The sequence below is a fragment of the Drosophila persimilis genome, unplaced genomic scaffold (assembly GCF_003286085.1).
Source record: "Drosophila persimilis strain 14011-0111.01,24,50 unplaced genomic scaffold, DperRS2 tig00000002-arrow-pilon, whole genome shotgun sequence".
In the NCBI taxonomy this organism is placed as follows: Eukaryota; Metazoa; Arthropoda; class Insecta; order Diptera; family Drosophilidae; genus Drosophila; species Drosophila persimilis.
The window spans coordinates 5,442,480-5,464,752 of record NW_020825289.1 but is presented as its reverse complement, the minus strand read 5'-3'; the positions used below and the strand labels follow the sequence as shown (position 1 = coordinate 5,464,752).

Here is a 22,273-nt window from a genome sequence, read left to right as displayed (position 1 = left end):
GCACACACAGACACACCTGAGCCGCCACCTGAGCACGGCCATGTGTCATAGTTTATGTTAATTATTTCTAATTCTCCTGTGATTTTGCCAAAAACAAAAAAAAAATAACAAAATTAAAATGAAAATGATGAGAAGAGAAGAGATGAAAAGAGAGCAGAGCAGAGCAGTGCAGTGCAGAAAAAGAGCATGAGAAGAAGTGCTGCGTGCTCCTCTATCGACTTAGTCTTATTTACACATTGTGTACTTTTTATATATTTATACATACCTACTTGTACTAATCGAATGTTATAATCTACGTATTTTTTATATCTCTTGACTAACTTGAAAAGAAGGCCACATGTTCTTAAATTCTTAGCCCCAAGTACCCAACCTAATCAAGCCTAACTTTACTCAAATCAATCGGATATATTCTTAAGCAGAACTGCGAATTACGGCTGCTCGAAATCAAAACAAAAAAAACAAAAGCAAAAATATGCTAAAGTTGATCGGGTATCAAGAGTTAACTGAAGATCGAATAATTATACATACATCAATACATATGAAAGCAATGCCATGCAGTGCGATGCGATGCGATATTGCATTACAATTTTATACTTAAAAGTAACTCTAGTTAAAACAAAATCAAAACGAATAAACAGCATGTTACAAATTTTACAATTAACAAACTTTTTGCACACTCGCCACCAATCGATTTGTTAGCTAATCAATTCCATTGCATTATTCAAGAATAATCAAATCTAAACCTAAACCTAAACCTAAATCCATTGTAAGGTCTACCAAAGAGCCGAAACATTTTTATAAGCCTGCCCTTGCCCCTGCCCGCCTGTTCAGAGGAAGTGAATGAGGAGAATGGGCTCGGCTTGCTGGCTTGATGACGCTGAAGCAATAAGAAGCAAAACTTTCAATAAAAATTATTTATACACCAAATCATCAAGGGGTTTTTTTCTTACTGGGCGAACGGGCGTCCAGCAAAGAGCGATTTATTGATAAGATAAGTTTTTAACATCGAACTCTGTTTTAGTTCTCGTGAAATACTTCCCACGCAGAGAGCAAAATCGAGATACCAAAAACGTCATTGTCCTATCATTGTGATTAGGATTTTTGATAAGTTTTTACGTCTGTCTATTTGTCTCTAATGGACAATTACTGTGATCTATTCGTGCAAGTAACGACTCTGCGGATCCTGATTAGCATGTACCTGGTATTTGTTGCCACAAAGGTAGGTTCTTTGTATATATACCTGCCATGGATGATAATTACAGGATTCTTCCTGTAGCTGATCTTCCTACTCTCGTGCGGCGTTCTATCTATCCTCTGTTGATCTTTTCCAGTTTATCTCAACTGTACTGAGACCACCAGCCTATAACAAATTCACAAGCCCCACGTAATCCTTCAATGCAATAAAGCACAAATATTGGCGATAAACAAATGCGGGTTCTCTTTGTCGCCCAGGGAGTACATATATACATACAGTATGTATATAGTATGTATGTAAAAGAGAGGGAGAGTGCCAGGTAGGTGATAAGATTAGGCAGAAAAAGCTCCCCTTGCCGCGTCTAAATATTTCACATTTATTTGTGAAATAGTCTTTCTACTGAACAGAGTGGAGTGTCCACGAAAGAAAGAAAAGTGAAATCAGCAAAATGCTTCAATTAGACAGCAAAAACGGCGTTATCCTCTCAGGAGTGCTGTCAGTGGTCTTTGCAACTGTCTATATACTTCTAAAGAGTGAATATTTTTGGTGTATGTATTCAAATTGAATACAATTTTTGGTCGAACTCATACCTATTTCACTTTGCAGATATATCGAGCGATCTGGGCTTGCATGTTTCGGCTTTGCAGATTATGGGAAGCATATGCCTAGTAATTGGTGCCATAAAGGTACGTATAAGTCTGCCTCCCTTCCAGCTGCACTTCAATTGATCCTTATCTGTTTGTCTAAATATAGAACTGTTATAAGCTTTTCGTGCCTTGGATGATAACCTGTGGATTCTTCTTGTACCTCATGGTTTACCTGGGGGTTGCAATGATGGTCAATGGAGATTGGCTCTTTCTTCCGATCATGGTAGTCCCATTTACAGGTATACTCACAGGACCACATGCTACTGATTTCGATTTCGAATCTATTATCTGTCCCTTAATTACAGCGTATCTCAGTTATGCCCTGTTCTCGGTTCAAAAGGCATTCGACAGAATGCGTAAGGAAGAACCGCCATCGTACGAAAATCTGGTTGGGAAAAAGGATTTTATAGGCCACATATAATACCTATAGAGTTGTACATGAGAATATTCTTATACACACATACTATACATATGTATATCAATCGTAATTATAAATCTAATCGGCAGCGCATTGACGATTCTTTTTGAAATAACTGGGTTCTACACTCTGAACACACATCTTTATATTTATGCCCTTGCTTAGACGATTGTAGTTTTACACAGAAGTCTCGATTCTATAAGGTAATCGTCATGACGTACAGATCAGACCGGACCCAATCATGTCTGTATTCCTCTAAGATAAGATACCGCAAATAAACAAAAATCGCCCCATTTGCGAGCTATGTTTCCTCGATTTGGAAATGTTTGTGAAATTCCGTGACATCTTCATTGCACTGATATCCATTTTACTTTCAGTCAATTTATCTATTTAATAACATATTTGGAGATAGCACAGCATTAATGAGAGATCTAAATAATTAGATATTCTTTACCCTGTACTAAAAGAGTATAGGGATATATAAGTTTAGTTTGGATAAATGAATAGTGTACCCACGTATGTAGGTATGTTTTCTGAAGTTCCTGGGAAGTATTTCGCAGTTGAGGGTGGGGGGCTATAGAGATAATTAGTTGTGCAAATCGATATTGCAGCCACTGTAGAACTACCGGTGAGGTAAGATCGAGACCAAGTTGTTCTATTTACACTACTAACCGGACAGACCGACAAAGAACACTTGTGCGCCGATTTGATTCAATTTCAAAATATAAACAAAACAACTGTTATTAACAGCATCGGCCTCTCCTTGAGCAGAAGCTGTTAACATAAGCTTGGAATTGTAACGCATTCAAACGGTTCTTTCAACAGTGACTTGATTCTCTGTATCCCGGGTCACAGCTATGTTAATGCAGCCCTACCTATCGATACGAAGGGAGCGCAATCTATCGATGTAGAATTTCATCGATATTCATACTGAGAAACTGCCACCACCAGCAATCAGCTGTCGCAGCTTATCGAAGAACTGCCATCTCGATTGCATTTGTGTGGGAGATGTTCCGGTGGACGGCCGTTTTCGTTAAAAAAATTCGAATTAAATACATTTATCGTTGCGGGAATGGCAGCAGCACCTGGAATCGACGGCGTGTACTCCATTCGGTTGGTCATAGCCGACTTTTATATGGAGAAGCCGCAGTCTGGCCTGGATCCCTGCTATTCGGAATTGCGCGGGAAGGAAATCAAGCGGGTTGGTGTCGCTAAACTGGAGTACATTCATCTTTTAACGACTCCTACTGAATTTTACGGAATTTTCGTTTGTAAACAGGTGCCGATCATTCGAGTATTTGGGGCCAATTCCGCTGGACAGAAAACGTGCATGCATGTGCACGGCGTATTTCCCTATTTCTACATACCATACGATAAGAAGGACTTTGAATCCTTGGAGCGCGGCATCTTACAGATCGCCATGCACCTGGACAAGGCCCTCAATATATCACTGGGACAGGGCAGCTCCAATGCCCAGCATGTGTTCAAGATCCAGTTGGTCAAGGGCATGTAAGTGAAGCGCATCAGATCATGCTTTAAGTGAATCTTAGTCATGTCTTACTTTTCAGCCCCTTTTATGGCTACCATCGTGTGGATCATCAGTTCCTCAAAATATACATGTTCAATCCCCGTTTCGTGCGACGTGCCGCCAATCTTCTCCAGAGCGGGGCCATACTCAGCAAGAACTTCAATCCACACGAGTCCCACGTTCCCTACATACTGCAGTTCATGATCGACTACAATCTGTATGGGATGAGCTATCTGCATGTACCATTGGAGGTGGTCAAGTTTCGTCGTAGCCATGAGGATGAAGGTAACCTAGTGTTTCTGTTTCCCTTTAAGCCAAGTCTAACGAAGTAATAATTTTTCAGTGGTTCCTTATCCGAATGTGAAGCCCGAACAGCTGCTGGAGACATCTAGCGTCAAGAAAATGGCCTGCAGCTCCTTGGAGGTGGACGTCAGTTCCAACTTCATACTGAATCGCTTCCAACTAGTCGCCAAGGGCAAGGGCAGTCACACAAATCCTGGCATTGAGGCCATTTGGAATGACGAGAATGTGCGCCGTCAAAAGTTGGCTCAGAGCTACGCCGCAGCAGCCGATGAGCAGAAACTCAATGCGGTAGGGTCTTGGTCAATGTATGAAAATTATATAGCTGGCTCATGCTGCTTCAGATTCCAGTCCTGCAACTGCCGCCCACACAGCCTCGACTGCATGTGGAAGTCGCCGAGAGTGATGTTTTCTACCGCACGGCTCTCGAGAGCAAACTGCTTACCCTGGAGCAGTCGACGCTATCTGACCAAACCCTGTCAGATCAGACGCATCTCGGCAATTCCACTATGCAGACCACGTTGCCCAACAGCAAGGAGCAGCGACGCACATTCAATCTGCAAAAACTGATGGCCAACGCTGTTTATCCCGAAGAATGCTCCCAGGATCAGCAGCAGCAGCTGGTGAACGCTTCGTTTATCCAGAATCATGTAGCCAGCAGCAGCAATGGCAGCCTTTTTGGCGCTTCCTTTGCAGAAAAGGACGAGTCTGCCTGCATGGATGAAACGCTGGTGGATGAGGAACTAGTCTTGAGCCTGACCCAGCCGCTTGGAGCTGTGCCACACGATGCAACCTGTAGGTAAACCAGTAGCCATCAATCTCTAATTAACCATTCATATCCTTAACTCTGCTCCAGTGAGGGAAGAAGACCTGGAACTGCTTGAGGTCCTGCAGCAGCTTGAAGAACAAAGTGCCAATGAATCGCGCATTGATTTGGACAGCTCGTTGGCGCCCCTGTCGCAGCAGCACAAACACTGTAAATGCCAGTTGAAAAATGATCGCAAAATGGCTTCATTTCATTCTGTTGTTCCTTTAGTTGAGCTAACTCCAGAGCTGTTGGACAAGGAGACAGCAGCAGCTGCTGTCGGTCCTAACTTGGGGTCCGATGAAGACTGTGATTCTGAGGAGGAAACGAACCCTGGGAGCAAACATGACTTCTCCACCGCCCTGGACGACATCGATGAGCTTTTGCTCAAACTAACTCCAAGTCAACCTACACCCAAAGTGCAGGGGGAGCTAGATCCCACACCGAAGCTGCCGCAGATTGATGGCTCTGATGATAATCAGCGTACACCAAAAAAGTTGAGAGCCAAGGCGAAGCGAAGCCCCCCAAAGACGCCCACTACACCTAAAAGGGAAAGCCTATTGAGGTCTCCTCGCACACCCAAGTCCAGTGCGGCTAAGAAATATGCACCGCTGCCGCTTACCATCGGCAGCAGCTCCACGAAGAGTGAGCACACCTGTGTAGATGGTAGAACCAAGAACTAATTGTCCCACGTATATTGCAGAAAACGATGTGGAAGCGGCAGGGAAATCCATGAACCCTCGACTCAGTCTGCAGCTCGACCAACGACCGGGTACACAAGGGTATGTCAAAACCCAGGCCCTTTTAGTCAGTCTGTTCCTCATTTCTTATCGTTTAGGCCAGAGTTTTCGCTGCGCAAGAAGCTGGCCATGACGGAGTTGCGCCGCAAAAGTGTCGAGGAGTCGTCAAACAGTTTCGTCCTGTTGCAGAACGAGTAGGGGAATAGTCTCCTCCTTTTCTTTGGCAGTCAATTAAATTGAGCTTTTCTTTGACAGCTTCACTCCGCGGCGGAGTACCAGGAGCCGCACCCGCAACCTCGACAAGACCCACCTCATCTGCTCACTGACGCCTCGAGTGAGAAATCCCAGCTTATCGGACCTGTTCGAAACAGCGGATGATCCTGAGGAAGAGCAGAGAAAACCACGTCGTAGTGCGCGTCATCAGGCTGAGAAAGACAGTCCTTTGGAACCGGGGGCCAGTAAAGGGAGACCCCGAAAATCGGAGACAAATGCCCAGAAAGTGGCGAAAAAAGACCAAGGTGAATCCCGTACAGATTTAGTTACGCCAGATAAGAATAGCAGTCGTACGATACGTGAAAGTATTCGAAAGAGTTGCGATGCGCAAGAAATAAACTTGGCAGAAGCCCAGGATGTGAATCCGCTGCAAGAGAAGGAAGCAGAGTCTGGGTCTGAGGCCAAGCCAGATCAAGAAACAAAACAAAGCGAGGACACCAATCTGCCAATTAGCGATGATGAGGCGATTGAGTCCGATACTGAGGGCGATCAAATGTTCACAAAACTGCGAAAGACCCCAAATCTGAGGCGTTTGCGTAAGAGTTTCCGCTCGGAGGTGTTGACCAAACAGCTCCAGGCGACGCCAACCACAGGGACGCCGCCTCCAGTCGAGAGCCAGACCACTCCGCAGCTAAGTCCCAAGAGCAACGAGAGCCAAACACCGGAGCTAATGAAGAGCTTCTATGAGCACTCATTGATCATCAACAGTCCGTCGGTATTTAGTGATCTCATAGACAGCCCCCAGCCTTCTCCTGCAGATGCACATGTCACGCTGAAGGATGGCCCCTTTGTCATTGCTCCCTTGGAGCTGCCACCCACCTACGATGAAGTGGCTCGCGGGTGCCGTAAGCTGGACATACCCGAGCACGAGTTCCAGCCGCCCTTCTACAGCAATCCTGCCGATGTGAGCAAGGTAACAGAGGTGGGATTCCTGGTCCTCCACATTCCCGGCAACAAGCTCAACGACTGCGATCCCTTTCAAAGCGTCCTGGGCAACGACAAGGGGTTGGCCGCCTGGCGCCGTCAGCAACTTATAGCCATCGGTGGCCCGGCCATGCTGCAACGTCATCGGGGCGAACAACGCATTCGGGAGTACTTCAGCAGTGGTCAGAAGATTGCCATTGAGCCGGCACAAACGGCGCCCACCCGCCAGGAGGCCAAGGTCTGGCTGAAGGCGAGGCAGCTGCTCCGGCAGCGCGAGGAGCCAGAGAGATGCAGCGATGTCGACAGTCCCATCAAGGTCAAGCGCCAGAAGATCACCATGATGCTGCAGAACGATGACGGCGACGCTGACAACGAAGAGGATGTGGATTGTAGCCTCAGCCTCACACCAATATCCCAGGCAAGGACAAAAGGAACTCCCATAAGCAGTAAGGGTCAGGAGTCCTCGCGATCCAGACGCGAAACCAAACTGAACTTTATGGCATCCTTAGACGAAGCAGCGGAACCCCAGCAGAATACCGACGGAGGCAGTTCCCAGCCCAGCGACCAAAGCAGCGTGTCTAGCAGTGCCGCACAGGCGGAACTGGACCGCACCTCATTCTTGCGGCAGCTGGATGGCCACCACCAACAGGAGGGACACCACGAGCTCAGCTTCGGCCTGAGCCACGCCACACTGGACAACACGTTCGGCTTCAAGGTGAACCTGGAGAACCTGCAGCAGGCCAAGGCGGACATTGAGTGCAACTATTTGACCATAATGACGCTGGAGGTGTTTGTGGCCACGCGAGGGGAGCTGCAACCCGATCCGATGCACGACGAGATGCGCTGTCTGTTCTATGCCATCGAGCACAGCCTTCCGGATGCAGATGCGGATGGGTCGCTGCCCAGCAAGGCTTGTGGCTACATCATGGTCAACCATGCCCAGGATCTGCTCAGCGAGGGACTGATACACGGCTTGGACAAGGACATCGAAGTTCAGGTGGTATCCAATGAGGTAGAGGCAATGGAGGCTCTGTTGGCCCTGTGTGCTCGCTGGGACGCCGATATTTATGCCGGCTACGAGATCGAGATGGCCTCCTGGGGCTATGTGATCGATCGGGCCAAGCATCTATGCTTCAACATAGCCCCTCTCCTGTCCCGTGTGCCCACGCAGAAAGTGCGTGACTTTGTCGACGAGGATCGCGAGCAGTTCACCGACCTGGACGTGGAGATGAAGCTCTGTGGGCGTATACTGCTGGACGTGTGGCGTCTTATGCGCTCCGAGATTGCCCTCACCTCTTACACCTTCGAGAATGTAATGTACCATATCCTGCACAAGCGCTGCCCCTGGCACAACCCCAAGACGCTCACCGAGTGGTTTGCCTCGCCCTGCAGCCGCTGGATTGTGCTGGAGTACTATCTGGAGCGGGTCAGGGGTACGCTGGCGCTGCTCGATCAACTGGATCTGCTGGGACGCACCAGCGAGATGGCCAAGCTCATTGGCATCCAGTTCTACGAGGTTCTATCGCGAGGATCGCAGTTTCGAGTCGAAAGCATGATGCTCAGGTGAGTGAAACAATGCCCTTTGGAGGGCTGGTGTCCTTTGGTAACCTACCGTCACCTTTCCAGAATTGCCAAGCCCAAGAACGTGGTGCCGCTCTCGCCCAGCGTCCAGCAGCGGGCGCACATGCGGGCGCCCGAATATCTAGCGCTGATTCTGGAGCCTCAGTCCCGCTTCTACGCCGATCCCCTGATTGTGCTCGACTTTCAGAGTCTCTACCCCAGCATGATTATTGCCTACAACTACTGCTTCTCCACCTGCCTGGGCCGGGTCGAGCATCTAGGTGGGAGTTCGCCTTTCGAGTTCGGGGCCTCCCAACTGCGTGTGTCCCGCCAAATGCTCCAGAAGCTGCTGGAGCACGACCTGGTCACGGTGTCGCCTTGCGGCGTGGTGTTTGTGAAGCGCGAGGTGAGGGAGGGCATCCTGCCGCGCATGCTTACCGAGATCCTGGACACACGGCTGATGGTCAAGCAGTCGATGAAGCTCCACAAGGAGAACTCTGCCCTCCAGCGGATCCTGCACTCTCGCCAGTTGGGCCTGAAGCTGATGGCCAACGTGACATACGGCTATACGGCGGCCAACTTCAGCGGACGCATGCCGGCCGTGGAGGTGGGCGACTCGGTCGTCTCCAAGGGCCGCGAGACTCTGGAGCGTGCCATTAAGATGGTGGAGGCCAACGAGGAGTGGAAGGTGCGCGTGGTCTACGGCGACACAGACTCGATGTTTGTTTTGGTCCCAGGTCGCAATCGGGCAGAAGCATTCCGCATAGGCGAGGAGATAGCCCAGGCCGTCACCGAGATGAGTCCCCAGCCAGTGAAGCTGAAGCTGGAGAAGGTCTACCAGCCCTGCCTGCTCCAGACCAAGAAGCGCTACGTCGGCTACATGTACGAGACGGCCGACCAGGCGCAGCCCGTCTACGAGGCCAAGGGCATTGAGACGGTGCGAAGAGATGGCTGCCCGGCAGTGGCCAAGATGCTGGAGAAGGTGCTCCGCCTGCTCTTCGAGACGGCGGACGTCAGCCAGGTGAAGCAGTACGTCTGTCGGCAGTTCACCAAACTGCTATCCGGACGCGCCAACCTGCAGGACCTCATCTTTGCCAAGGAGTTTCGCGGACTCAATGGCTACAAGCCAACGGCCTGTGTGCCCGCCCTGCAGCTAACGCGGTGAGTAGAAACTGTTGCTATTTCGGCACGAATCCATCTCCTGAACAAACTCCATTCACAGCAAGTGGATGCAGAAGGATCCCAGGCGGATACCGCGACGAGGCGAGCGCGTACCCTTCATTATCATCAACGGGCCGCCGGGTATGCAGCTCATTCGTCTGGTGCGCAGTCCTCACGACATTCTGGCCAACGAGGGACACAAGATAAATGCCATCTACTATATCACCAAGGCCATTATTCCGCCTTTGAACCGCTGCCTGCTGCTGGTGGGAGCCGATGTCAACGATTGGTTCACCAGCCTGCCGCGCAAGCTCCTTATGATGCCCGCCCTAGCCATGGCCAATGAGTTGGCCAGCGGTCGGGGCGCCAAGTCTACAATCTCCCAGTATTTTTCCACCACCAGCTGTGTGATCGATTGCGGCCGTCAGACCAAGGCCGGCATTTGTCCCGAATGCCTGAGGGACGCCACCAAATGCGTTATCACACTGTCCGACAAGGTGGCGCGCCTGGAGCGCGGACATCAGTTGACGCAGCAGATCTGCCAGTCCTGCTGTGGCCGTGTGGGCAGCCTACAGTGCGACTCCCTCGACTGTCCCGTGCGGTACGTGCTGGAGGTGAAGCGTCGCGATGTCCAGCAAATTGCACACATTCGTAGGCTGCTCGAGGAGAATTTCTAACAAGTGTATATCTCGGTTTTTTATTATTATTTGTCAAAGTAACGCAATTGATGGAGTACTTGGACAACCGGGGGAAAGAATGCTCAAGAGTAGCCAGCGCAGACCGTAGAAAATCATACACTGAGAACCATTTTATAGTCAGCACATTTAATTGACCAAAATACACTGAGAGGATAGTCTTACGATAGTCTTAGTCAACACACTATATACTCGTATATTTTGTTACTTTCTGCGCATTTAAAAAAGTTAAAATTACATACACTTTGTTTGCCAGATATCCCACACATTTAAAATGGCCCTAGACACTACTTGCAGGGATTGTTGCTCTTGTGTGTTTATAATACTAGAGGAATTTGTTAACTATTGATATCTAAGCTTACTTTTGTGATTGTTTTTGTGTGTGTTGAATGAATGTTTATATGAAATATGTGTATGATTAAATAATGCCTCAATCTGCTGTTTTAAAAGAGAATACTCCTCCGATTCCATCTCGGCCATAATTGTGTGTGCATGAATATATGTATAGATATAAGTAAATGTTGTTTAAAATTATTCAACTGTGTGTTTCACTTTTGATTATGGTTTAATGCTACGATTAAACAATTTCTTTTCAATAGTTAACCAAATTTATAACAATTTGTATATTTTCTTGTTGTATTTTTCCTTTTTGGATTACTAATTTTGAGCAGTTTGGGCAGAAACATCCAACAAATTACAATATATAATATTACAAAAAAATGGATTGCATTTTTTTTTCCTTAAAAAATACAAAAAAAAAAAATACCCATCTTTTAACTCTCTTATATCTCATCGTCTTCATCATCCATTTCAAACATCATGGCATCATTCTTGGCATCAGCATCGGCGTGGTCCTGGCGAGTGCGATAGGACTTTGAGTTGTTGTCCGTACGGTGGGAAGCAGATGCTCCAGTCAGATCCAGTCCGCTATCGTGGAGCTTGTTGCCTGATGGTTCCCCTTGCTGCTGATAAAATAAAGAAGACATCAATCAGTTCGGACAGACGACATTTGGAGGACATGTGAAGGCGAAATATATTCTAGCTGCACATCAATTAACACGTTTTAAAATAACTATCGTCACATTCGACCCAATCAAACTTTGGCTCTATTTAAATTCACAAATCCACTCAAACAAAGAGTTGGATCAATATTTGGCGTCTGGTCTGAGGCAAATTCCGACCAAACAACGACATTTCGCTGATGGCCACTAATTGAATTAACAGCGTAACAAGCTCTCATTAATTAGATCAGTCAAATCTGCCTTGATCTTACCTTGAGGGCGGTGTCACGGGTCTCCTCGTAGTCCGCCGAATCCCCCTCGCTGAGGCGACGCTGCTGAGCACGCAATTTGCAATTGCGACGCTTCTGGTTCTTCTTGCGCTGACCGAGGATGCTGGAGTCGTGTCTGTGGAAAAACACATCAAATTTATTCATTTATTATACTTATTTACTCGTATAACTCACCTAAACACTTGCTTCATGATTTGGTCATTAAATCTAACAGTCTTCTTGCAGCTCTCCGAAAGGCCTTCCTCGGTCCGATCTTCCTCGGGAATTCCATTAAAGGATTGCGAGAACAGAGAGCTCGATGCATCCACAGAACAGGAGTGCGAGGAGAAGCCACAGTCATCGATGGAGGAACAGCTGTCCGACATGGACGGTCTCGGACCGTAGCGACTGAACCGCTTGAGGATTCCCCTATTGACATTCTCGCTGCCAATGGTGCTATCGTTGCACTCCGAGTAGCTGCGTTGCTTGCGCTGTGGCACCATGGGTGTCGTGGCATCCTTCTTGCGCCCCAGTGGACCGTCCTGCTGGTCGAGCATTTCCTCACACGCAGACTCCGAGTAGGAGCGTTGCTTCTTGTTTCGCTTGCGTTGCTTCTTGCTTGGCTTTTTATGCAGCTGCTGCTGTTGCTCATCATCCTCCTCCGTGGTGATGGAAGTGTGTGGTGGGCGTACGGTGATGACCACGGCATCATCCGTGCGCATAATCTGTACGACCCTGGGGGGGTTGGGCTCGCACTCATTATTTTTATCGGTCTTTGCCTTGTAGTGCCCGTAGACCTGATATTCTTTGAGACCGTTGGCATGCAGACCGGCCAGATAGCTCGTTGGGGCCTTGCTCTCGGCACCGAGAAAAAGCTTCATTATCACATTGTTGTCCCAGGCCTCTGCTTCGATGCTTTCGATACAGTGATCCTTATGGTACTCCTCCATATCCACGGACGGTAGCTCCATATAGAAGGCATAGTGCGTGGGATAGTAGCCACTGCCAATGGTGGCAAACTTCACGGATACGCTCCTGTCCGTCTTCAATGTCACGATGGAATCCGGCTGGACGTGGGCCACATCCAGAACAAAGGCCATGGCATTGTCAAGCGCATTGCAGTCGAATTTGGGCAGTTGATAGTGCACGGAATCCTTTAAGAACGTACTGGGTGTCAGGGCGGGCGGATCAGGGGGTGCAGCTGTCTCTGTGGATGATTGGAGACGAAATTGGATGAGAAACGGATCAGGGAGAGAGTAACTGTTCGAGCGTTTCACCTACCTAACTCAGGGGTTTCCGGCATGTCCCCATCGGCATCATCCTCCACGGGGGACTCACTGTTGGAATGCAGCTCCACTCCGCTGTCCTCGCGACTGAGGTAGCGTAGTGTGTCGTGCATCTGGCGCTGCTGGTTAACACTCTTGCGCACCACAGGCAGGGTGATGCTGAGGCGACGCTTCTCCGTGTCAAAGCGGGCATTGCCAGCCTTGTCGTCCACAACAAAGGGCAGATCAAGCTTGAGACGGTACTTGGCACCCAGTCGCTCGCTCAGCAGATAGACTGACTTGGCTGTCACATCCAGCTGGCATTCGGCAGTGGATCGGAGTAGGGGCAGTTCAATCTCCACGACAAGGGAACGCGGCACGGTCACATGCAGCTTGGCATCGAGCTCATCGGTGTACTCCGACAGGTCCACGTCGTGGCTTTGCTTGATGGAATACTTGGGCACCGCGAACTCCGGCACTGGTGCCGCCTTGGTTTTCATGGGTAGAATTTTCGGCTCTGAATTGGAGGCGGGTGGCTTCGTGGGGTACATATGCTCGAGGGGATGCGGTTCCTGCTCCTCCGGTGTGGGATTGGCGGCCAGCTTGCGTATCACAGTGGGTCGGGCTATGCCCTTATAATCCAGCTTGGGATACTTCAGATTGGCACGGTCCAGGGCTACCTCGTACTCGCGCTCGACGGCGTCCAGCGCTGTGTCGATCAAAGCTTTTCGAAACTGGGAGTCACGGGTGGACAGGTGCAGGGCATCCGGATGGAAGACCACATCGAAGACCTTGCAGTGGTTGTTCTTCGCATCGCAGTCGTCCCGCCCCCCCGTCTGGGCCATGGGTATGGACCAGCTTAGGCCACGACCTCCTGTCTCCGGATTCATGCCCACCTCGCTGTTGGGCCGGGCAACCTCCGGCGAACTGGCAATGTTGATGAAGCATTTCAACTCACCGTCAATGGACGTCTTCACCACAAATCCCGGCTTGGGGTGTACGAATTTAATGTCAACGCCTCGCTCCTTCTCCAACTGCGTAATCTCCTGCTCGTAGATCTTGCGGTTCTCCGGGTCTTGGACCTCCTCGACGTAATCGAAGAATAGCTTGCGGAACTCCTCCTTGCTGAGCGCCTCGCGGATGGCCTCGAACTCGTCCTTGGTTATGTCGGCGCGCTCTTCATTATGGAGCTTTGAGTGTTTCTTACGTGAGCCGGCGGCAGTTGACATAGCGCTCTGTCTGACGATCACTACACAATGGCTCTAACGGCTCTCTCGGATCTATGATCTCTCTTCCCGCACTTGCACTTGCACTTGGATATTTCTTACACAAATAATATTTTCTGGATATTTTTTATTTTCGATTTGTTGTGGAGTGGGGTTATACTTAAAACACTTGAACACTTTGATTTTCCGTTGAAAATGCCTTTGAAACAGTCAAGCTGTGCTTCTGGAAAGAGAAAAAGGTGAACGAAAGCAATTAAGAACGGCTGATGCAATGCCAGTGGAAGTACATTTGTATTGGAAACAGTGATAACGGAAACTACCGGCAGGAATATAACGCTCTTAAGAGTTTCACCTACAATTGCCCTAGGTCTTGTCTTGGCTTCCCTTCCCCCGTTCAGCAAAATTAAATCTCACCCAAATAAATATCATGTATCACGAAATTCTAATCTTCATCTACAGGTAATCGTAAAAATTTTAATTTTATGACGCAGTAAGGTCGTCTGCCAAAATTTGCCGGCCCGACTGTGTTTTGGTAACTTTTATAGTGGTGTGGTAGTAGTTGTGGCCGGCGGACACTATAATCGCATTATGTAAGCAGCGTGTGGTCCATGCGTATTTTATTTGTTCAGCAATAAATAAACAAACTGCGTAGTTTCATTTCTTAGATCCCTCTTCCTCTCTCCCTACTCACTCACTTGTGTGTTTATTACGGTGCTTGCGCGGCGAGCGAGAATTTAGAAATGAGGCGAGAGCTACACGAAATGCCGGCTGTTGGGGTCGGTCGGCACTGAGAGAATAACGAATAGCGTGGAGGAGCTGCGCAGAGAGGGGCTCTTGATAAGCGAAAAAACCACTTGCCCCCAATTGTTTGTGTTTTCCTCTGCTGTTAGCGAGGTTCTCTATGTATTGTGTTCCCCCATGTAGTGCGATTTGTTGCGCAGCCATACTAAATGTTATGGTTTCCTTCGTATTTACCACCACCACCCACACACTTAAGACCAATGATAATAATGTAAGTAACATGTATTCACATGCAAGCACAAGTCTGGAAGAGAGATAGGGGAATAGAAGACTCTTCTCTTCGGTTTGTGTGTATCTTTCCTTTCCCAGAGGAAAACTGGGAAAATTATAACAGTTACGTGACCAAACACATGTTCGTAGTGGAGTGTGGGGTAAGGGGAAGGAAGGAAAACTCTTGTTTGATCGATACAGAGTAAAACTAATTGATTTTCTCTAATGATGTGAAACCGGTCGGACCAAACTTGATATTAAAGGAGGGCCTATACTGGTCGGCGAAGAAATCATATAAATAGCCATCGACAGTCCTGAATATGTACATATGCATGTAGGTGCCATGCCTTTCCATGTATCAGATGTGGAACAACAAATCAGCATCGTCTCTTGCAAGCCTACTCTAGAGACCTTTCCAAACTGGAGAAGAGAAAAACTTGAATAGAGAACGAAACTTACCTTCAAATCGAGTTAATATGCGTTTAGCTTAGCAGATTTAAATATAATACAATTTTGTTTTGTTAGTTGAAAATCCCTCTTTTTTAATACCAGTTTCGCTGACGCTAAACAGCAGTGTGACCTGACGAAGTCAAGTTCTGTTATACATATTCCTCGTTTTCTTTCTTCCGTTCAATATTACTAGCAAAATAGAACATTTAGCCATGCCCACTCAATTTTATACAATTGATGAATCAATTTTCTACTTAACTGGCTTATTTTTATTACTTGCTTTTATTGTATTTTGACTAAAACAAGGTTTAAACAAAATAGTTCAACAAAAAATCAGTCGCAATGTTGCTGGTATTTGAAGACGTGATGCGTGTATAGCCCTTTGTACACCCTATTTCGCTAATTTTATATGAAGATCAAACGTAATTTATTAAGACCTTTTCTCAAATTGATATGTTTTTAACTTATTCATGTGGCTTATTAGTATCTTGTATATATTTATCTCGATCCTGAGCCTTGGAAGACAAACGTATTCACAATTCTATAACATCCATTTGCCACAGGGTATGTGTGCATGGAATTAGCAACATTTGTGCATGGAGTTAGCAACATTTGTGTATGGAATGGGACTCATTGTTGCAATAGCGAAACTGCGGCGAATCGGATATTGCCTATATTTCAAGCTATATAGATTTGCCCACTTAGCATTATCCCATAGATTAATGCATTTTCTACAAGATTGCTTCTTTTAATTACCTTTATGTATTTTATTTTGACTAAAATACGGGTTTCAAGTAAATGTTGCCGCAACTTTTGTGTATGGAATGCGCAACATTTGTGTATGGAATGAGACTCATTGTTGCCAAAGCGAATTGCGGCGAACTGCGGCGAATTCAAATTTTCTCATATTCTTTGTTCCGTTGAATAATACTATCTATATGGAAGATTTAGCAATGCCCACTCAATTTTACACGATTGATGAATCAATTCTATACATGATTGGCCTATTCGAAATACTTGCATTTATTGGATTTCTATATAAAATTGAAAATTAAATTAATAGATGACAAAAATACCATTTAGCACTAAAAAACACCACATGGGAGCGCGGCGAAAACCAGTTTCTACAGTATATACGGTCTCACTTGAAAAATATACCGAATTTAGCCTGCGCCTTTTTTATAAATAATTTGTTCTTAACCCCCTAAAAGCCGAACTTGAATCGGGTCAGGTTCTTTTTGAACGGTCACATTGACTGGCATCCCCAAAACGGAATGGAGCAATGGAGTCCCATTTATTTGTAGTTTTTCTATTGTCATTTTTGGTATACAAAAATGCACGAGGTACGTTTGATTCGGTCTCGCGTTTTAGCTGGATGTGTCAGCAATCGGGAGCATATCGCAGACCGCCCATACGGTGGTTTCTGCAGCTCCCACAAAGTGATTGAAAAACTGCCTACGGCTATGGCTATTGTGTGTGTTTGGACAGCCCTGATTTGTTTTCATATGCTACTGATCCGACCGATTGCGCTGCGTATATGTCGATGCGGGAGCTGAAAATAAGTTGGTTGCATTCAAATGAGTGAAAACTCGACGTACTCCGCCTGGGAAATGTCATTATATAAAGGGGATTGTACGCTTTCGTGGGCGTACGAAGCATAAAAGTGCATTTTCTTAATGATTTACTCGCGCACACACACACACACGCACGCTCTGTGCGTATACAGAATTTTGTGTGTGGTGTGTGTACGCGACAGAGAGAGAGAGACTGTGTTTCGGTGTATGTGTAACATCTTCATGTTGTCTTGCAGCTGAAATCAGTGAGCGCCTGCTGGAAGAGAACCAGGAAATAGACATGGAATTGCCCGCTCATATGAATGGAAAGGAGTTCCCAGCCGTGCCACAGAACTCGGTGCAAACGCATCCCAGGTGATATTCAAAAACAAATACATATTTACGTTAAGACTTGAATTCATGGGTCATTATTACAATCACTGGCATCCGGCTAGAAGTTTCATATGCTAATCCCTTTCACTACCCCCATTTCTCACGCTGCTTGTCTCTGAACAGGAGACACATAAAGAGTAAGCGACGCATGAAAAGAAGGTAAAATCTACGCTTGAGGGATTATCTGTGGCTTTAGATCATAAGCGCAAACTTTTCTAAGCCTTCCACACTTCGTTAATTACCATTTATCCATAAACAGATACAAATGCTACTCCTGTGACCCGCCATGTCTCGATCCTTTGGAGCTGTCACACACATGCCAGAATGCCATTCAGGTGAGTGTTTTCATTTAAACTACGAATCCATCCCCTTGACAGAGGTACTTTTCTATTTTCCTCAGTGCTGGAAATCGCGCACACGGGATGCCGATGGTCAGGAGAACGTTAGGCGGGGCTGCACAACATCACCGGATCAATTGCCGCTGATTTGCAACCAAAACTCTCTGAATAAGCTAAATGGACCGACCAAGCGGAATGCTGCCAAGTATAACGTGGCCTGCTGCACCGGGGATTTCTGCAACAGCGGAGATTTCCCCGAGCTGCCGCCGATCGTCAGCGGCGATGTGACAGTCATAACAGCGGATACCAGCAACATCAGCAAGATGTCCGCCGCCATTCTGGGACCCTTTCTGATCATAACTCTGCTGGGCGCCGTTGCCATCTATTATATACGGCGGAGCCACCGCAAGCGCTTGGCTGCCTCGCGCACCAAACAGGATCCCGAGTCGTATTTAGTCAATGATGAGCTGTTGCGTGCCACCAGCGCCGGGGACAGCACCCTTCGTGAATACCTGCAGCATTCGGTGACGTCTGGATCGGGCAGTGGTCTACCCTTGCTAGTGCAGCGTACCCTGGCCAAGCAGGTGACCTTGATCGAGTGCATTGGGCGAGGCAAGTACGGCGAGGTGTGGCGTGGTCATTGGCATGGCGAGAGCATAGCCGTCAAAATATTCTTCAGTCGCGACGAGGAATCCTGGAAGCGGGAGACGGAAATCTACAGGTGAGAACTGACGTTTGCTGCTCCAATTTTGAAATGATAGTCAATCCTGGGACTTATATTCTTGCAGCACTGTTTTGCTGCGCCACGAGAACATTCTCGGCTTCATTGGCTCTGATATGACGTCGCGAAACTCGTGCACCCAACTCTGGCTCATGACACACTACTACCCGCTGGGGTCGCTGTTCGATCACTTGAATCGCAATGCCCTAAGTCACAACGATATGATTTGGATCTGCCTGTCGATAGCCAACGGCTTGGTCCACTTGCACACGGAAATTTTCGGCACTGAGGGAAAGCCAGCCATGGCGCACAGAGATTTGAAGTCAAAGAACATATTGGTCACTTCTAATGGGACCTGTGTGATAGCCGACTTTGGCCTGGCTGTCACCCACTCCCATGTCACGGGACAGCTCGACTTGGGCCACAATCCGAAGGTTGGCACGAAGCGATACATGGCACCAGAGGTTCTGGATGAGAGCATCGACTTGGAATGCTTTGAGGCCTTGCGCCGTACGGATATTTATGCCTTTGGATTGGTGCTGTGGGAGGTTTGTCGCCGCACCATCTCGTGCGGCATTGCTGAGGAATACAAAGTGCCCTTCTATGATGTGGTGCCCATGGATCCCAGCTTTGAGGATATGCGCAAAGTGGTCTGCACTGACAATTACAGACCCTCCATTCCCAATCGCTGGAGCTCAGATTCTGTAGGTCAATCTTTGTAATTTTCTGAATTTGAATTCTAATTGGTTTTATTTTACAGCTGCTGGCCGGCATGTCCAAGCTAATGAAGGAGTGTTGGCACCAGAACCCAAATGTTCGTCTGCCAGCCCTTCGCATCAAAAAGACTATACATAAGCTAGCTTCCGCAGATGAGAAGATACGCTTGGACTTTGACGAGGCCTGCGTTTAGGTCTCCGTTATAGTCGATAGTTAGTTGTGTAAGCGATACGGTAGTTGCATTCACTTAGAGGTAACCAGACGTTAGACGAAGCTAGTGTAAGATTCATTCATTTCATTGAGGTTTTCTCCTCTGCATTTTCACACACTATTAGTTGGTAATTGTATTATTCAGAGTTAGGCCAAGAAGAATGAAGAATGGATTTAAATTCTTATGCTATTTTACGGAAGGACTTTTTTGTTACGCATTGGAACGTATTTATTCTATTTCTGATTTCCCTTGACTTTTTGGGTGCCTTATAAATTGCCTTATATTTGTATATTCATGGAAGTATCTTTTATAGTTGGGTACAAACGGAAATTGCCTTTCATTTACTATCGTACATCGTTCATCAAGTGCCATTTGCAATTGAGAATTGTAAAACATTTTAGCATTAAGCTCTCACTCTTTGAACTCCACACAGACAGAGACAGACTTTGTCCACACTTGAATTTGTCCTACCTTATCCAAGCTATGATAGACCATAAGTTATATAGACACACCACCCACTGACTACTGACTTGCTGACTTGTCTGTCCTAGATTAGGCCCTAAGCATAAGCATAACCATAATTAGTTATCATCCCACGCATAGAAGCATACACCTATTTGTATATTGTACAAAATGCAAAATAATTAAGTTTTGTGTATAGTTTAAATGAAATGAAATACACGGATAAGTGATAAGAACGTATATTAGTTGACTGACGTCAATTGTCTAAAGATCTCGTTATTGTGCTCGTCCAGGAAAAGCAACTTGAAAATGTCATTGAAGAAGTTGGGATAGTAGTCGCAGGCTCGCTTGCAGTCGGGAGTCCAATTGATTTCCAACAACTGTGGCTGCAGGACTTTCTTGTCCTCGTCCGTCCATTTCAGCATGATGTCGGCGGCATAGAGTGCCCGGGACTGGCGGCAAGGGGCCAGACCGCAGGGCGGTGCCTCTTGGCAGGCACACTGAAGAACCTCCAGCAGCATATCGCAGATTTGCTGCTCAATGACTGTCCAATCATTTTCCGGATACTGGTCCTGCCAGAGAGCCAGGAAGTCATCGCATTTGACATGATGCAGTTCCGCTTCCTCCTGGTAGTTCATCACCGTGTAGTGCTTCTCGTAGTCGTCGAAGTGGTCCATGGAGAAGGGATGATTGGCAAAGCGCAAAAAGAACTTCCGATGGACATAGGCCTCCAGGGGCTGAACGCTCTTCAGCAGTATGACATACCGAATATCGAACTTGACCCGACAGTCCAGCTCTGTGCGACGGAACAGAACAGGTCTTTCGATATACTTTTGGGCAATCTTAGGGCCAGTGATTGGCAGACGCACAATTTGCTTAATATTGTCGGTTATGTGAGTGTCCAGACCGCGAGCCAGGTTCCAGGGCTTGACGATCCAATGGTTGTCCAGACCTTTGACTGCCCTCGACTGGTAATACGCGACAAACTCTGTCAGCTCTGTCGACAGATTGTAGGTGGTGGGCAACCAGGCGGGATATGTTTCCAAAGTGGCTGCATCGTGATGCTCTTTGGCTGCCCGACGACACACAATGCTGAGCAGATCTTTGATGGTGATTACGTATTCAAATGGAAACTGATTGACGAATTTACGAGGCGTCTTCTCGGAAAATTCCTCAAATTCTTTGAAGTGGTGGGTGAGCCACAACACATCGGCTTCCTCTTCAGCGTTTACCAAGAGGAAATTTGTATCTGTTAAATTCTGCCGGACCACCTCGTACTCAGCATAAACCTTTAACGAATCGCATCGATTCGGAGCTGGCAAGACATTGGTATTCATTTTGGGATACGTTTCTGGTATGTGTCCACTGGTAAAGTAGTCAGCACTGGGCTCCACCTGCAAGAAGCTCTCGGCAGTTAAATTATCGTCGCGCCAGGGCAATAGCAGGGCAGCTCTTTGTGGTGCATCCTTGGCCACATACTCGATCATATCCCGGGTCAATAGCTCATTTTGCTCACAATCTTTGATTGGAAACAGAATACTATAAGTGGTTTGGGTATTGAGGTAGAGGAATGGCACAAGGCGGAAATTTGGGTCATCCGAGTGGTTTACGGCCGAACCGATTTCGTCCATCACATACCATATGGGTATGCGTTCCTCATCGGAGTTACCGCCGGTGAGAATAGAATAGGCATGACAGTACCTCCACAGGCGTTTCAGTATCTTCTCAACGCGTTGCTCATGCTCCAGATCCACGCCGGTTATGGCAGACAATCGATCTGCCAGTTGGGGGTTCTGTTCCAGGGTCTGGCGGGCGCTGTCCAGCCGAAAGGTCCAACAATGGTCTATCAAGTAAACGGCTAGGGGATCGCTTGCTTTAATTCCCTGTTCACGGGCCACTCCCAAGGCAAACACTGGGTGGGTGCTATCGTCATCGTCGGCGCTGTTCTGCTCGTCTTCATCCTCGTCGTAGTCAATCAACATCAGCTGCAGAGCTTCGCCGGCATCAAAGGTTTCTGCAGCCAACTTCCGATAAAGAGCTGGCCAAAGGTGCACTGGCACAGACAATGATTCCAATTGGGACTTGTGGAGAGCCACAAATTCATTGTATTTATTAATGCCATCCATTCCGCGTGAGTCCCGTTTAGAGTGACCGTAGTGTAAGGGTTTCTGCTTCTTCGTCACATCTCATCCGGAATAAGTTTTTCCTTCCGGTCATCTATATGTTTTTATTTGGTTTTGTGATAACAACTTTTTTGAAATCTTCAATTGACAAGAAGAAGAAGACCCGGTTATGTTATCAAAATGTATGTTTGTTGTTTTTTGGCTACAACCGACGAGTATACGCACGGTTACCTGCACTGTTTTGCTAGTTGTGTGACCAGAGCCTCATTTGCTGTTTATGTGCGGCC

The 22,273-nt window shown here is 47.3% G+C and overlaps 5 protein-coding genes across 8 annotated transcripts; 3 read left to right on the top strand and 2 right to left on the bottom strand.

Annotated features, from left to right (window-relative positions):
- The first annotated feature begins 1,608 nt into the window (after positions 1–1,608).
- On the top strand, positions 1,609–2,575 carry LOC6590842. The gene is made up of 4 exons (XM_002015738.2): positions 1,609–1,743; positions 1,802–1,881; positions 1,949–2,081; positions 2,148–2,575. The coding sequence occupies exons 1-4, from the start codon at positions 1,644–1,646 to the stop codon at positions 2,261–2,263; spliced, it is 429 nt and encodes a 142-aa protein (XP_002015774.1). The 5' UTR covers positions 1,609–1,643; the 3' UTR covers positions 2,264–2,575.
- A 723-nt stretch (positions 2,576–3,298) lies between these two features.
- Positions 3,299–10,276, top strand: LOC6590841 (DNA polymerase zeta catalytic subunit). Its single transcript, XM_002015737.2, has 12 exons — positions 3,299–3,461; positions 3,540–3,769; positions 3,829–4,073; positions 4,132–4,379; positions 4,433–4,883; positions 4,945–5,064; positions 5,125–5,538; positions 5,597–5,675; positions 5,732–5,827; positions 5,889–8,393; positions 8,457–9,551; positions 9,613–10,276. Exons 1-12 carry the CDS (start codon positions 3,333–3,335, stop codon positions 10,226–10,228), a joined length of 6,228 nt encoding a protein of 2,075 aa, XP_002015773.1. The 5' UTR covers positions 3,299–3,332; the 3' UTR covers positions 10,229–10,276.
- Positions 10,277–10,895: 619 nt separating this feature from the next.
- LOC6590840 (protein kintoun) lies at positions 10,896–14,770 on the bottom strand. 2 transcript variants are annotated; one of them, XM_002015736.2, is made up of 5 exons: positions 14,703–14,770; positions 12,798–14,230; positions 11,712–12,723; positions 11,520–11,652; positions 10,896–11,211 (listed from the first exon to the last, which is right to left on the bottom strand). In XM_002015736.2, the coding sequence occupies exons 2-5, from the start codon at positions 14,008–14,010 to the stop codon at positions 11,029–11,031; spliced, it is 2,541 nt and encodes an 846-aa protein (XP_002015772.1). In that variant the 5' UTR covers positions 14,011–14,230; positions 14,703–14,770; the 3' UTR covers positions 10,896–11,028. The 2 variants fall into 2 exon arrangements, with proteins under 2 accessions (XP_002015772.1, XP_026841050.1); XM_026985249.1 differs by having other exon boundaries at positions 10,897–11,208; positions 14,703–14,768.
- A 1,973-nt stretch (positions 14,771–16,743) lies between these two features.
- LOC6590839 (activin receptor type-1) lies at positions 16,744–20,099 on the top strand. Of its 3 annotated transcripts, none has more exons than XM_026985250.1 (7): positions 16,744–16,811; positions 17,279–17,396; positions 17,538–17,573; positions 17,674–17,749; positions 17,815–18,473; positions 18,541–19,177; positions 19,234–20,099. In XM_026985250.1, exons 1-7 carry the CDS (start codon positions 16,751–16,753, stop codon positions 19,381–19,383), a joined length of 1,737 nt encoding a protein of 578 aa, XP_026841051.1. In that variant the 5' UTR covers positions 16,744–16,750; the 3' UTR covers positions 19,384–20,099. The 3 variants fall into 3 exon arrangements, with proteins under 3 accessions (XP_026841051.1, XP_002015771.1, XP_026841052.1); XM_026985251.1 differs by lacking the exon at positions 16,744–16,811 and adding an exon at positions 16,991–17,030; XM_002015735.2 differs by lacking the exon at positions 17,538–17,573.
- Positions 20,087–22,226, bottom strand: LOC6590838 (tubulin--tyrosine ligase-like protein 12). Its single transcript, XM_002015734.2, has one exon. It carries the CDS (start codon positions 21,987–21,989, stop codon positions 20,106–20,108), a length of 1,884 nt encoding a protein of 627 aa, XP_002015770.1. The 5' UTR covers positions 21,990–22,226; the 3' UTR covers positions 20,087–20,105.
- Positions 22,227–22,273: the final 47 nt, after the last annotated feature.